The sequence below is a fragment of the Madurella fahalii genome (genome assembly GCF_045866475.1).
Source record: "Madurella fahalii IFM 68171 DNA, scaffold_4, whole genome shotgun sequence".
NCBI lineage: Eukaryota > Fungi > Ascomycota > Sordariomycetes > Sordariales > Madurella > Madurella fahalii.
This window is the reverse complement of record NW_027263974.1, coordinates 4,573,649-4,588,947: the sequence shown is the minus strand read 5'-3', so window position 1 is coordinate 4,588,947 and position 15,299 is coordinate 4,573,649. Positions and strand designations below refer to the sequence as shown.

General features: G+C 58.8%; 5 protein-coding genes and 1 non-coding gene across 6 annotated transcripts; 3 read left to right on the top strand and 3 right to left on the bottom strand.

The window, feature by feature from the left end:
* Positions 1–603: 603 nt before the first annotated feature.
* Positions 604–2,540, top strand: MFIFM68171_08316 (Fluconazole resistance; the record flags this gene model as incomplete). The annotated part of the gene is made up of 2 exons (XM_071063736.1): positions 604–1,537; positions 1,603–2,540. 2 exons carry the CDS (start codon positions 604–606, stop codon positions 2,538–2,540), a joined length of 1,872 nt encoding a protein of 623 aa, XP_070919837.1.
* Positions 2,541–2,979: 439 nt separating this feature from the next.
* On the top strand, positions 2,980–3,291 carry MFIFM68171_08315 (uncharacterized protein; the record flags this gene model as incomplete). The annotated part of the gene is made up of 1 exon (XM_071063735.1): positions 2,980–3,291. One exon carries the CDS (start codon positions 2,980–2,982, stop codon positions 3,289–3,291), a length of 312 nt encoding a protein of 103 aa, XP_070919836.1.
* Positions 3,292–3,831: 540 nt separating this feature from the next.
* On the top strand, positions 3,832–4,836 carry MFIFM68171_08314 (Retinol dehydrogenase 12; the record flags this gene model as incomplete). Its single annotated transcript, XM_071063734.1, has 1 exon — positions 3,832–4,836. One exon carries the CDS (start codon positions 3,832–3,834, stop codon positions 4,834–4,836), a length of 1,005 nt encoding a protein of 334 aa, XP_070919835.1.
* Positions 4,837–5,038: 202 nt separating this feature from the next.
* On the bottom strand, positions 5,039–5,126 carry MFIFM68171_t117. Its single transcript is given in 2 exon segments — positions 5,039–5,074; positions 5,089–5,126. It is a non-coding gene; the product is annotated as a tRNA-Tyr (tRNA).
* A 325-nt stretch (positions 5,127–5,451) lies between these two features.
* Positions 5,452–6,770, bottom strand: MFIFM68171_08313 (Alpha/beta-hydrolase; the record flags this gene model as incomplete). The annotated part of the gene is made up of 2 exons (XM_071063733.1): positions 5,452–6,445; positions 6,517–6,770. The coding sequence occupies 2 exons, from the start codon at positions 6,768–6,770 to the stop codon at positions 5,452–5,454; spliced, it is 1,248 nt and encodes a 415-aa protein (XP_070919834.1).
* A 1,076-nt stretch (positions 6,771–7,846) lies between these two features.
* On the bottom strand, positions 7,847–12,453 carry SIT4_2 (sporulation-induced protein; the record flags this gene model as incomplete). Its single annotated transcript, XM_071063732.1, has 3 exons — positions 7,847–8,878; positions 9,490–11,727; positions 11,788–12,453. 3 exons carry the CDS (start codon positions 12,451–12,453, stop codon positions 7,847–7,849), a joined length of 3,936 nt encoding a protein of 1,311 aa, XP_070919833.1.
* Between the last annotated feature and the right edge of the window lie 2,846 nt (positions 12,454–15,299).

Genomic DNA, 15,299 nt, shown 5'->3' with positions numbered 1-15,299 from the left:
TGAGGGGACCAACTTAGTCAGCCTAGTTCGTTTCTGCCCGACTCAGGGCATAGAACCGGATGGACGAGAGGAGGAAAGGGCTGCAGAGGCCATCAATCTTCTAATCAAAGTTGTCAGTAGTTGTACATAATACATATGGATGAAGGGACTACTGTAATACCAACAATCATAATGACAAGAACAATCGCAGCAATGGTCACGCATCCCAATCACGGATGCGTCCCGGCTTGGCGATCCCGGGCCCGGTCCCACAGAGCCCATTGCACCGAGCCGCGATGCCCCGGAAGGCCAATGCTCATAGGGGCCAATGCTCATAGGGTGAAAGCAAAGCATCCGATTTGCAGTCATTGCATTGGGGTTTCTCATAACATCGGATCATAGACATGCTCAACGTGCTTGCAGTTCAGACTTGAGTTCCATCCCAAATTCTGAAGCTTGCGTGCTGCGGGTCCTTGTCATCGAGCGATGACGTCTTCACTGAGTGGCACTCCAACATCGGGCAAAAACCGTCTCCACAAGACCACTGCTTAAAAGAGAGCCCGCCCCAAGCTCTGCCTTGTGCGGCGCGAGGGACAGCCTTGATTTATTGCCGGCTTTTGAAGAATGACGGATGAGACGGATTCCACCCCCAACGGGCCAGACCCCGAATCCAGCCGCGCAGAGTCATCCCATTCCCACAGCACCACCACCACCACCACCACGGCTGCACCAACTCCGGCCGGAGAAGCAAAAGGCTCTCCAACATCCGAGTATGGCGATGATGATGACGACGACGACGACGCGTCCGACAACAGCAGCAGCGACGGTGACTACGATGGCCACCGCCCGACCCGCCTCGAGATGCGCACCCGCAGCCGAACATGCAGCACGGCGACCACAATCCACGCCGCCCCGCTAGACGGCAACGCCAACTCCCTCACCAGCAGCAGCCTCAGCCGCACCCTCTCCCGCCGCTCCAGCACCATCCTCTCGCGCATCCGCTCCCGCCCGACCACGGCCATCTACCGCTTCACCCACCCGTTATCCCACGTCCCGACCACCCCCGACGTCCTCGTAGATTTCGACTCCCCCTCGGACCCGTACAAGCCCCTCAACTGGCCCCTCAAGAAGAAAGTCGTCACCACCCTCCTCTACGGCCTTGTCACGATGACGGCGACGTGGGCGTCGTCGTGTTACTCCCCGGGCACCGCGCAGATCGCGGCCGAGTTTGGCGTGTCGGAGCAGGTCTCGGTTCTCGGCACGTCGCTGTACATGGCCGGCTTCGGCGTCGGGCCGCTGCTGTGGGCCCCGCTCAGCGAGGTCTACGGGCGGAGGCTGGCCGTGTTCGTGCCCATGCTCGTGGCCGTCTGCTTCAGTTTCGGGAGCGCGGCGAGCAAGGACTTCCAGGCGCTGATGCTGACGCGCTTCTTCGGCGCCCTCTTTGCTAGCGCGCCCGTTACCAATACGGGGGGTGTGCTGGGCGATTTGTACGGGCCCGCACAGCGGGGCATCGCGATGGCTGGGTATGCCATGGCGGTCGTTGCCGGGCCGGCATTGGGTACGTTGAAGTTTCCGGGTGGAAAGTTGCTACTAAAAGCGTTGTGCTGATCAGGATGGTAAAAGGACCCATTGTGTCGACTGTTCTGGTGGTAGCGCCCGGTGGAGGCTGGCGCTGGACAGAGTACCTCGCTGGGATTCTGCAAAGCGTGATGCTCATTTTGGCCGTCATCATGATTGACGAATCGTACCCTCCCAAGCTCCTCGTCTACAAGGCCCGTCGGCTGCGCATCGAGAGCGGCAACTGGGCGCTCCACGCAAAATTCGAGGAGTGGGATGTCAACGTGGCCGAGCTAGCCCGCAAGTTCCTAGTACGGCCTGTGCAGTTGCTCTGTACCCCGATCTGTTTCCTCGTGGCGCTGTATGCGAGTTTCTGCTACGGCATCCTGTACATGCAACTCGGCTCGATCCCCATCATATTTGGTGAGGTGCGCGGCTGGGCGCCGGTGAAAGCCAGCCTGCCGTTCCTGTGCATTTTCGTCGGGGCCATCCTCGGTTGCGGAGCAAACGTATATAACCAGGTGCTCTACAACAAGGTCTACCGGGCTGCCGGAAACAAGGCCGTTCCTGAGCGGCGGCTGCCACCCATGATGGCTGGGTCGGTTTTGTTCGCCGGAGGGCAGTTCGTAACTGGGTGGACGTCGAAGCCCGAGCTTCACTGGATTGTGCCCGCCATCGGGCTGGTCATGCTCGGCACGGGGTTCTTCACCATTTTCCAAGCTGCGCTGAATTACCTAGTTGACACCTTCACTTTATACGCCGCCTCGGCTGTGGCTGCCAACACGTTCCTCAGATCGTGCTTTGCATGCGCGTTTCCGCTCGTTGTCGGGCCTATGTACCACAATCTCGGGGTTGGGCCGGGGTCTTCGATTCCGGCGGGCTTCGCAGTGCTGCTAATACCCGTACCGTTCGTGTTTTTCAAGTATGGAAAGAAAATCAGGACGAGGTCAAAGTGGTCAAGGGCATCGGTTCATGAGGGAGTCAAGGGGGAAAAGGGCACTTAGGTGCGTTTTAGGTTATTGATATATAGGATTGTAATCAACAAATTCATGCTGGTCAAACATCTTCGCGAAACCGCTTCCGTCCCATATTTATGTTGCGGTTAGGTCGTTTTCGCTTGACTACTAAATTCTGGTCAACAAGAGCGGCACATAACCTGTGCTTGCACAGAACACTGGAGAGTACTAGTTGCGAAGGTCACACAATGGAAGAAGACAACAATCCTTGTAACGTACACGAACATAAATTCTGCTCGCCGGCAGTTTCTACGTACCATGCGAGTACTCGTTGACCGGCTCATCGGGCTCATCAAGCATAAAAACACCACCGTCAGTACGCTTCAGAATCTTCATTCCTTACTATCATCCGCTCACACTCCGCGACCTGCCACGGGCTCGTCCTCTCGCATCGACCTCTCAGCACCTCCGCAGCGACAAGCCAACCATGCCGCCCCGCTACACCAAAGAAATGGTGGTCAAAACCCTCGAGCAAATCAGAGACGATTTCGGTCGACTCTTGAACAGGAAGGAAGTCCAGGATACGCCTGATCTAAAAGAGGCAGTGACACGCATGCAAGAGGATATGGCACAACATGTCGAGTGGGCAAAGACTCACCCGGCCGATGGCGATTTCAGTGTGTGGACCGGCGGCTGGGAAATACCGAGCAGATACCAGGCCACTATTGAAAGTAAGCTTCATCGCGGCGTAGATCCGCAGGTCATTGCCAATGAGTTGGAGTACAGGGTGCCCAAGTAGGGATTTGGTCGGCAAGGATTATCGGTTAGGTGCTCTGGGGTTGTTGGAAGGGTGACTGATTCACGGACAATGAAGAATTGGCTGGGCGAGGGAGGCTAGATGGAGGTTCAGGTGCCTGAGACTAGATACAACCGCACTGCGCTCATATCTCCAGGTAAAACGCCAAAACACAACTGCAAGGTACATACCGCGATATTGAACGGTTGCCGGGGTTTAGCTGATGTTTTCGATTACGACAACTGCGCAGCGATAGAGCGCTGGTCTCTTTGAGAATGGCAGAATCTGCTGTGAGCACCTAGTGATCCTCAAGTGTGTCCGCCGTGGTACCGTTCTACACTCTATCCCCGCCTTAAGACACGGCAGATGTTCAAAGTGGAGGTAGTAACCAGAAAGGGAATGCAAGCCGCGCCATGCCCATAGGAGAACCACACCAGCCCCGCTCCACCGCCCAAGTTTCAGAGCCAAGCCAATGTTCTCAACCTCATTCATCCTTGCTTGTTCTTCAACACCATCGCCAAAGGCACAGCACAGGGGTAGCAAATGAATGCCATCTCCACCGTCTACCACGCCATCCGCGGCGGCGTCGCCTTCAACCCTGTCACTGACATCCCTCCGCTCAATGGCAAAGTAATCCTCGTAACAGGTGGCAACGCCGGCCTAGGGAAGAGCGCCATTCAACAACTCGCCGCGCACTCCCCGGCGCGCATCTATCTCGCCTCGCGCGACGCCTCCCGCGCCCAGTCGGCCATCGCCGACATCACGCGCGCGGTGCCCTCCGCGGGCAGCATCATCAAACCGCTCTCCCTAGATCTCACATCGTTCGCCTCCATCAAAGCAGCCGCCCAAGAGGTCCTGTCGGAGTCGTCGCGCCTGGACATCCTGATGCTAAACGCGGGCATCATGGCCACGCCGGCCGCCACCACACAAGAAGGCTACGAGATCCAGTTCGGCACCAACCACGTGGGCCATGCCTTGCTGACCACGCTCCTGCTGCCGCTGCTCCTCAGGACCGCCAGCGCGCAGCTCCAGGAAGGCCAAGAGACCGGCGGGAGGCCAGACGTGCGCGTCGTGGTGCTCACCTCCATGGCGCACCGCTTCACGGCCCCGGGCGGCATCGCCTTCTCCACCCTGAAGTCCGCCGGGCCGCAGAACCTCTACTCGACGTGGGCGCGCTACGGCCAGAGCAAGCTCGCCAACATCCTCTTCGCCAAGGAACTCGCCCGGCGCTACCCCCAGCTCACCGTCGTGGCCGTGCACCCGGGCGTCGTGAACACCAACCTCATGAGCCCCTTCTCGCAGCAGTACCTTGCCGCGCGCCTGGCGCTGCACGCAGCCGGGTGGATTCTGGCGACTCCCGACCAGGCCGTGAGGCAGCAGCTTTGGGCGGCCACCGCGAAGGAGGGGATTGAGAGCGGGGAGTATTACCACCCTGTTGGCGTAGCCGGGTTCGCCAGTGCGTGGGCCAAGGATGAGGAGTTGGCGCGGAGGCTGTGGGAGTGGACTGAGAAGGAATTGGAGGGGCAGGTGGTTGAGGGCACGAATTGAGAAAGGGCGTTGAGTTTGGGTGAGATGACATGTAAGATGCTGGGAGGGCGGAGTCGATGATACTGCTAAATGTACATACGTCACCGACTGCAAATGGGTTAATAATATGATGTATACTTCACTAACATTCCGTATGGCATTTACCATGGGGGACTGGTAAAAAGGACATGGAAAAGGGCGAAGAAAAAGTGCAAAAGATAAGTCCCCTCGACCGGAATCGAGCCGGTGACCTTTCGGTATCAATAAATGCCTTTACAGCCGAACGTGATAGCCAACTACACCACAAGGGGATTTGGTTTGTTATAATTGGGAGCCGAAACAACAGTTGATTACGTTGCATCCAATGCCGCCCAAACCCCTGACCGTCAGCACCATGTTTGCCTGAACCATGTCCGCAAGCATCGGAACTCCGCCGAAGAATGCGACAGGTTCATAGGAAAATGCAGGCTGTGGGAGACCGACAAACACGGGCAGTCTGCCTTCGTGGCGCATCGGAGGATGCATCATGCCATCGTTGAGTATCCAGCAGGTGCATCATGACTCCTCTGCTCCCTCGCGCCACAAGTGCCCTTTCGCCGGGGCAATCGCCGGGACAAGACGCGGCCCGCCGCTCTCTCACAGCTTCCAAACAACCTCCTTCAACCACCTCGCTAGCTCGGCCGTGTACGCGGCCGTCTTGCGCTCGGCGTCGTCCATCGCCTCCTTCCCGCCCACAACGCTGCGTATGTGGACATTATCGAAGCCGTGCAGCACGTCCGGGACAAGCAGCCACTTGACGCCGCCGCCGCCGCCGCCGGCGGCCCACGTCTCCTCGAACGCGAACCGCTCGTCCCCGAGCTCCAACAACCCCGTCGCCACCCCTTCCCCTTCCCCCTCCTCCCTCCCACAAACCCGCCACCGCGCGTCCGCGCTCTCCCGATCCGGCACCACCCTCCCCCGCCTCGACAGCCGACACGCCAGCCGCCAGCTCTCGTGCGCAAGCATATCCAGCTCCGCCGCGACGAGGCACACAAACGGCGGCAGCGCCGCCGCCCCCGCTTCGCCAACCTCGCAGTGCGCTGGGCTGAGCAGCGGGTCGCGCAGGTCGTGGCCGTAGGGGATGTAGCCCCAGTCGAAGGCTGGGGCGAGCCGGGACAGGGGGTCTGTGAGGTCGCCGCGGGGCGGGGGGAGGAGGGCGGGCTTCCAGGGGCGGTTGCGGAGCTTGTCCGGGGGCGGGACGCTCAGGTCGAGGCAGCCGTAGACGCTGACGGCGGCGCGGGGGCGGTAGCGGTGGGCGCGGACGGCGGGCAGCTGGGAGACCGACAGGGCGAGGTTGCCGCCCGCGGAGAAGCCCAGGATGGCGGTGCGGCTGTGGTCGATGGGCAGCGAGTCGTCAGCGAGCGCCGAGAGGAGGAGCGCCTCGACGTCGCGCGGCGCCGCCGGGAAGGGCGCCGCGGGCGCTTTGGAGTAGTTGAGCGCGATAACTAGCACGTGGTGGGCGTCGGCGAAGGCGCGGTTCCACTCGTCGTCGTCGCGGCTGCAGCCGATGCAGAAGCCGCCGCCGTGGATGGTGAAGAGGGTGGGGAGCGTGGTGGGGGAGGTTTGGTCGTACGAGGAAGGGAAGAAGATGCTGGTGGCGTGGGGGGGTTGGCTTGGTTAGTTTTGGGGGGTGACATGGAAATGGCTGGACGGATGCCTCACCGGACGGGGAGGCCTGGCCGGCTCTCGTAAGCCTTGACGATGTTGGGGTGTCCCTCGGGTGGGGAGAAGTACTCCCTCCAGTCGCGCAGCCAGTGAATAGGGGCCAGCATGCCCTTGATGCCGTAGATATAGCTTGCGAGCGAGACCTTGGACAACAACGGGGGCACCTGTCGCTTCAGGGCGGCTCCGTCGTTCTGCCGCCCGCCATCGGTCGGGCCGTCATTGTGCGGCGGTTGTGAGCTCCCGCGCGCCATCCGGGATCTCGACGCTCGATGCGCGGGTGGATAAAGCGGCCAGTAGTTCCCGGTAACGATAACGGCTAATAGCTATTGACGGAGGTGAACTGCCCCTAGACACTACGATCGGACCTTGCGTGTTGGGCGGTAATGGCCAATTATCTGCGTTGCTGTCAGGTCAATCTGTGCAACAGCAGCAGTGTAGCTGGCGGGCATCGCGACAAGATTTGCAAATCCGAGAAAGCGAAACTCACCCTCAAGTAGACGGACACATAGAGAAACACCCAAAGGGCGTAGAAAGCTCGGGAGAGCATCTTGACAGCTTGCAGCTTCCCGCGGCGGCAGAGCGACGGCAACAGCGTGTCTTTACCCGGGGGACCAGGCGCCCGGGTCGGCAAGCCAGCGTCACGAGACAGGGAGCGCTTCTGACGAAGCCACGTTTGCTGGTCTGATGATGTGTCCTGGAAGTTGCAGGGCTGACCTGTCGTTGTCGAGAATATTGTTGCACAAGACAGCGCAGCCAATGCTCCCTGTTTTGCGGTAATACCGATGTGTTAGAACGGTTTATCGAGGCCGACTGAACTGCACAAGTCGATAAGTTGCCAAGGATCGCGGGGTTCCGTCCGGAGTGCCGGCCAAGAGCCTAGAACCCCACCGGTCTGCTTGTCGGGTGCCGGCTTTCCTGAGCCGCATTCATCAGGCTTAGCAGTTGGCGCCATTTCGAGGTCAAAAACGTAAATGTGAGAAAGTTGGGCAAGGCAGAGCAGACCAGAGACGAAATTCACTCGACGAGGTACGCCGGGCCAAGACTCGCTCATCTGACCCCGTGCCCGAAGGGGATGCATGCCAATCTTCTCCGCCGGGCCACCGTTTACCATGACAGCAAGCAAAGACAATAAATACAAATAACTCAAGTACAAGTACATGCATGGCCCAAGCACCATGGCCCCCCTCCGCTCTCGTTCCCTCCAAGCAGAACACCACCATCCCATAACCGCATCGCCCCTTTGCCGTAGGATATCTCTCAACCCATCCCATCCTGTCGTAGACAAACATATGCAGTCATCACTCGACTCGTCACTTGCCGTTCCCCTCTAATGAACCCCGGCAGCCTTGTGCACAATAATCTCCTCGCCTCCGACTCCCGGCTCATCCTCATCCGGATCCTCAATGCTTGTCCTCCTCATCGCCTCTACTGCTCGGTTAATCTTCTTCCCATCCTCGCTAAGCATAGCTTCTTCCTCGCTGGTCAGCTCAACTGGCTCCTCAGTAATCACCGCCGCAGAACCGGCTCCAGCCTCATCCCCGGCCCCCGTCTCCCCGCCCGCCTCTTCCTTCTTCTCCTTGGAGCCCCCAAATCCCGGGCTTGAGAACGGCCACAGGCTACTAAACGGACTGACACTACTCTTGAGCGTCGAAGTAGGCGGGTGAACAGCCAGGGGCTTGACCAGGATCTTTTCCCTCGCGGGATCAATGCCCGAAACGAGCCCCCCACCGCGTCCCTCCGACCCAGGAGCAGCCGCCACCTCGGGCATGGCGAAATCTCCAAACTCCTCATCGTCGATGTCATCTTCCTCTTCCCTCCGCAGACCGCCCCCGTCAGAATCCTCGCTATCATCGTCCCTCCCGTCCCCAAACTTCTCCGTCTCCTGGTGGGCATCATCACTCGTCTTCCTCCTCGCACTGCGGACAACCCCTCTCCACCACGAACCCCGGTTCCATCCCCCCAGGTTCATCGTCATATCGTCGTTTCCGACCCCTCCCACGTTTGCGACGTCATCATCACTCCCAGACCCTTCCTCATCATCATCCTCGTCCTCATAGTCCGCAAACGGATTCGGGTTATTCCGCAGACGCTCGTTGGCCGTCATGCTAGGCAAGCTGAAGATGCCCGATCCGGTGGCGTCGTCCGCTGATGCGTCGCTGCCTTCTTGCCCGCCGCCTCCATTGGCTGCCGCGGCGGCCGCAGCGTTGCGCTTATTCATGGCTAGGCGGGCGGCAAGCTGGAGGCGCGCGCGCGACGGGGGGATGTTGAGAGGCGGAGGCGGCGGAGGTGGAGGGGGAATCGAGGGCGGGTTTGCGGCGTTAGACGAGTTGGCGTTCAGCGGGTCGGTATAAGCTCGGAACTGTGGAGAATACCTGTTAGTTTGGTTGTGCCTGCGTGGAAGATAAGCAACCAAGGTAAGTGCGGAAGCAAAGTCGAGAGGAGATCACCACGACCCAGAGCGGGTGAATCTAAAGAGAACGAAACAGAGCTTGGGCAGCGGGTTCCCGGGGAAAAAAGAAGGAGCAGGCGGAATATGGCCAGACGGGCCGGGATCGTTGGTAAGATGGGCCCGACCAGAAGGCAGGACTTGGCCCCCCTGACAGGTAAGGAAACAAGAGGAAACCAGGAAATATCCCGCCCCAACACCGAACAGCCGAGGAGAGACACAACTACTGAAAAGCCAAAGCCACCAGAAGGTGCTCGCTTGGCTATTATACCACGAAAGCATACTGCCTAAGCAAGTAAGCGCTGTAGAATCCTGACACCCAGGGCCCTTGTCCGTGGTGCCAGTATCTTCTCTAAGCATGGACTCAGTCCATTGCCAGAACTCAAGCATGAGTCATGAGCTAGCTTGACAATTCCAGCGCCGCTCTGAACGGCGTTGGCATCGTCGTAAGCCGGGAACCAGACGCTATCGTCGTCCGAGCCCGACCCCTCGTCCGCGTCGTGGGGAAATGAAACATTACCAACCTCGTTATTGACATCCTCCTCGCTCTCTTGCTCCTCGTCTTCGTCTTCGTCACTAGAGCTTCCGAAGCCGCTCATAAGAGTTCCGCTGCTGAGCCCAAACGGCCCAACTCCGCTACTAGCAGAGCCCTCAGCCAGATCCGAGCCTCCGTTCAGCCCAGCATCTGCGAGGGCACTCGAACCTCCCCCACCTCCTAGGCCAATTGAGCTCAGTCCGGAGAGGCCGACGCCCATGAGGCCCGATGCATTGGCGCGGTTGCTCATAGCCACCTCTGGCCGGACCCCGCCGAGGATGGCATTGTCCCGCTCGCGCGTCTCGGCGAGTGCGCCGTCGACATAATTACTCCAATCTTGCGCCATCACCTTCTCCAGCACAACCTCACTAAGAATCTCGGGAGGGTGGCGCTCAGTAAACTTGACAACTTCTTCGGCAATCAAGGTCAAATGACCCATGTATCCCTGGCGCGTCTTTTTCTCGGCCTGAGATTTCTCGCTGGCTAGTTGACCATTGATGATTTGGTTAGTGATGTCGGCCTTCTCGAAGAGGCTGACGGCAAGCATCGGATTGTAGCCTCGGTCCATTGGCCCGTTGAAAACTTGCTGTACGATGTCGTAGACGACGTTGTGAAGAAAATTGTTCCACGGGTACTTGAAGAAGAAGCTGAGAATGGTGGGGACGACACGATGCTCGACGAATTGCATCTTTAGGTAGTCTCCAACGACAGGTTTCGGATTGATAGGAGCGTCACCCGTCTCGCCGATATGAGCAATGACGATGGAGGCGTCCCCTGTTTCATCGGCGACTTGCGCACCCGAAGCCTCGGATTGCGCAGCGTCGGACCCCGACTCTCGGGCTTGTGTTGATACCTCGACCCCTTGAGCCGTAGCGGGTGGCACTCCAGATGACATCGCATCGGATTCTGCAGGCCTCTCGGGCTCCTCTCGCGACGCTACCGCGGCGGTTTGTCCTGAGAACAGGGGCGCCGGAGTATCCTCCGGGTGCGGGGACAGTTCTTCGCTTGGTGGCGGCTTATCTTCCACTGGATGGATTGGGTCTCGGCCCGCTTCAGGCAACTCGGGCTCGGGAACGGCTTGCCCCGGGGCCGGAATGTCTGCCTTCTCACCCTTGTGCGGCCCGTCGCCTCCGGGCTCTGACTGTGTGTGCTGCGGCTCTGGTTTCTCTAATTGGGGCGGCACTCTCGCGGCACCTTGGGTAGTTTCTTCGACTGCCGTATCCTTCTTGGAAGTATCGCCCTCCGTCTTGGCCGTTGCTTTCTTGGGAGAGAGGGGAGCCACCACCAGGTCAGCTTCCTCCAAAGGCTGCTGCTGGGTAGGTGGGTTTCCCCCAATCTCGCGGAGGTTGAGCCTTGGTGAGCTCAAAGGTTCGTCGACGAAGTCCTCGTCGTCCTTATCGATGAGCGACGACGTCGCCGGCGCGGGCGCATCAGGAAGCTCCAGGACACCATGCGATGTTTCTTCGTCGGCAGCAGGAGACACCTCTTCGAAACCGTCGTCATCAGCAGATATGTTCATAACCTCCAGCTTCCGCCCTTCGTCCACAGTGGGCAGGCGTGAAACCCGCATTGTGAGATCTTCAACCGAGGACGGCACCTCCTCGCGAATGCTCACGGGCAGCAGCCGACCTTCTGCCCTCAGGCGGTGCCGTTGAGCATCACGGGCGGCAATGAAATCCTCGGCACCGACTTCATTGAGCAACGCCATATTACTGCAGTGTAAAAGCTCGGCCATGAGCTCGCAAGTCTTGAATCGGTCAAAGCCGAGCGGCTCTATCTTCTCCCCGAAAGTCGAGTCCAGGCGCTCTTTCTGAGCGGGCGCATTCATGATCAGGTTCATAAAGTCCGGAACGTGTTGAGCAAAGAGACGAAGAAGCGACCCTAGGTAAATGGGGTCGCGGCTTGAGGGGGCGGCAGCCGGGTCAACACCTTCGGGATCATAGTCAGAGTTGTTTTTCCGGATGACCTCGATCACAATCCCCACCCCGCAGGTCAACGAATTGCCGCCTCCAAGCATGAACTTGATGAGTTGTTCGACGCAGGGCCTCGATACTAGCTGGCGCGTGAGTTCGTTCGGACCGATACACGTCTGCTCGTTTTGCGACGCGTTGGCGGAGACCGTGATGATGGCCTTTATGAAATCGGCTGCGGAGGTCTGTGTCGACCAGCTGTGTGAGGGCCCGAGGAACGACACCAGGGTCGGCATGACGTCCTGCGTGTAGAGCCACTGTACAAAAACGCATGGTCAGTGGGTAGTCTCTCCAATCGGCCAAAGATGTCCACTTGCCTCAACGATGCCCTGCCCAGCTTCGGTGCGCTCGAGGCTGATGATCTTGAGCAGGAGATCCATGATCATAGGGCAATCCACATGTCTCAAGATGTCCGCGACTGCGCCGTCTAGCGACTTGAGGAACTGCAACATCTCCTCCGTCTTTTTATCGAACAGGGACTCGTTGACTTTTGTGAAGTAGCTCGCTTGAAGGGGGTCCAGAGGAGCCGGGCGCTTCAGGAACTGCCAGAAATCACCGAGCAGGTCTTTGCTTTCCATCAGAGCTTCGTACATGGACCAATTATCCGAGGACAGAATCTCTGCGGCTACAAAGGCATATCGATTGCGCTTCTTCTCGCTGTCCTCTTGGCTGCCCGGGTCGGTCGCTCTCGAGCTGCTCCGTGACCTTGTAAACGGCAGCGCCAGGCCCTTGCCTTTCTCGTCCTCCTCATCTTCGTCGTCGTCGGCCGTGGCGACGGGCTCGAGCTTTGGGGCCACTACATATTTGAGCAGCTGTTCGAGTACCTGCGGTTCGCGAAGGTATTCGACAAGCTTTGCATTGTGTTGTTTCAGCTCTTGGACGAGGTCGCCTTCATCCAGGAGCTCTTCGAGTTGGAAATTGTCCTTCTCGAGGATCGTGTCGATGGTCGACGCGCTAGCGAGACCGCCGAATCTCCAGAACATGCTGGGCGACAATCGATGGCTCCCAACTCAACTGCGCCGGTGAGAGCGGCCTGGGGAAGAGACCGAAATGTCGCAGCTATGGCAGCTTTTCCGCAGGTCTCAAGCAAGAGCAATGCGTCGGCCAAATGTCGCTTAGCGAAATATCTCGTGAGTGTGGCGCCCCGCGAGGCTGAGGGGACGCTCAATTGCGGAATGATGGTGGGAGGTGGCTTGTCCGGCAGTGACGCGAATGCTGGATTTGGTACGCAGCAACGGACGGGTATCTCAATGTCTAGTATCTGGACCGGGCCGAAGCGGTTAGCTAGGCGCTGTGGTGGGGGAGAGGCTTGAAAGTGGGGTGGTGCAGGGCAGGGCGATGAGTGCACGAGGTGCGAGCCCGCACGTAATGGAACGCAGCAGCTAAAGCAGCACACGCCGGCGGCGCAGAGACGCCAGCCCAGACTGCCGGGCCAGGCCTCGGAGCGGGTTGTCGAACCTCGACGCGAAGTGTGCGCATCGGCGGCCTGAGGGGGGAGTGGGATGCCCGCCCGATGCCCGCGTCGGGGTTAGTTAGGGGACCACGTACATGAATCTCGTCGAATGCCAATAATGTTACAATTACAAGTGCGGTCGCGCCGGGAGAGGGGACGATAACATAAGAGATGCTCTATTGCCACCGGCGTCACCAACGACAGTGGAGGCGCGGGGTTGTCGTTTGGAGCGGATTCGATGCGAAGCTCGATGGAAGAAATGAGGTTGGGACGCGCGCCCGAGGGCCCCCCTCGGTCCGTCCCTCCTGGAGCCTGCCGCTCTCCGGCAGCTGCCCAAGGGTGGTTGCTGACTGCCTGTTCCAGGGAGGCCGTCCAGCCCGCGGCTTGTGATTGGGTCTCGGCCGCCCCTCGCTGGGTCCAGATGTTCGGTGGCGCTTGGACCAGGTTCCCACTCGGGCTAGCTCGACGGGGTCGAGTTGGGCTGGCTTCCCACTGAACATCGAGCAGATTGCTTGCAGCCCAATTCCAGGCCAGCCCAAACCACAAACCGCAATGGGCCATCGCTCAAGCACGACATCATGCCCCTCCGATCTCCGCCTGTTCTACGGCCAGATCTGCCTTTGCCGAGAGTCCCTTTGCCACGGGCCAGCCAACCGGATGGCGACGCCAGATGCCTACCTTAACTAACCTACCGCCCCGCGTTTTCATTATCGCGGTCTGGCGCTGACCAGAGTTGAAGCCAAATTGAACTTGGCTCGACGCAGTCGCAGTCTCGCGGATTCGAGTCTGCCAAGTCGTCGATCGTCTTCCCGCATCGACCCGTCCTGGCCACGTTTTTTTTTTTTTTTTTTTTTGCCCCGGTCCCGCACGTGTGACGCCGCACATGGGACTTCGCGTGGAATTTATGCCGGAGAACCGGTTTCCGATCACGCTGACTAAGAACCGCAGGACCTTGGTGTAGTTGGAGATTCGAGATGATCGAGTTCCATAGCTCTGGTAATAACCCCGACACCACCGAACACGGACGCGAGAGATGTAGCGACACACAGTGCCACAATCTCGCCCGGAAACACGTCAATGCGAATTACCCCAGCGCCGAGCCAGTAGCACTGTAGGACAAGCCTTGTGGGCATGAACCTGCCTAGCCAACACCCGTAACTGTCTCTGTAAACCACATCAGGCAAGGAAGAAATGGAAAAAGAACCAAGACTCAAGCGGCGGGAAGGGAAGCACTTTCCAACAACAGCCAACAACCAACAACCCCTCTCGTGACCAAATCCAGAACCTGTCGCGCTACTTTCTATTTTCTGCCCAAGATTATACTCTAAATGCATCAATTCTGCTTGAAAACCTCCCGGAGCAGAAAGTCCATCACCAACTTCCAAATCTTGTACACCCCCAGATCATGCAGCGTGTGCGCCCAATATCCTTCCAGAACCTGTCCAGCCCGGCTTTGCTCGTCCTAGCCTTTGTGCCTGGGGCCTCGGACGCGCCCGCCGTCACCCCTAGGCTCGTATTAGCCAAGGCCACTTGAATGCCAGCCACCTATTCAGCCCAGTCGCTGCGCCCCTGTGCACTCAACCCGCCCCGAGCGACACGGAGCCGGTCAGCCTTGGCAGCGCAGAGGGACGCGGAGAGGACGCCGGAGACAGACAAAATGTGGAATCCGTCCGTGGCTTTCCCCCTTGTTCCACCAGGAGTGAGGACTGAGACAGAGGAAAGGACAAGCGTGTGCAGCTGACGTCACCGCTTTATGGTCATACCCGGCCCTGGATGTGGTGTACTCCTCGGCGTGGTTGCTAAGGGAAAGCCAGATACTACGGTAGGTCTTGTTGTCGGCAGCGTTCGCAAGGACTATAAAGTATCAGGAGACCTTACAGACTGCGAAGGGGACTGGATCCCGACCATCGCTGGATTGCGTTTCTTCGTCTGTATCTTCGCATCCGAGGCCAGCGTGTCCGCCCACATAACCGGGATGTTACCGATCTTGGGCGTTTCTGGTGCCTATCAACCACAACCCGATGTTATTCCAATTGTCCTGGAACATGATTCCTGCCTGGACCGTCAGCACAATGGTAAAGCTGCACTCTTCCGACCAGCCGTCGACGGGACTGCCAACGTAATAATTGCGCTTGGTAATGAGCTTCCGGGACTATTCCCTGTCTCTATACTTCTGGGGCTCCAGCAGTTTCGATAACTCGAGTGTCTCAGGAGTGCGACTTCCGTTGCGGGAATTCATTTGCCTTGTCGCGAGCGGCAGCATCAACGGACAGAACTGCCACAGCATCGAGAGCCCGCGGTAGCCAGCCTTCAGTTTCGATGGGATATCTCGCCCATGTTGGGTTCGTAGTCTTGGCACACAATTGGATTAGAATT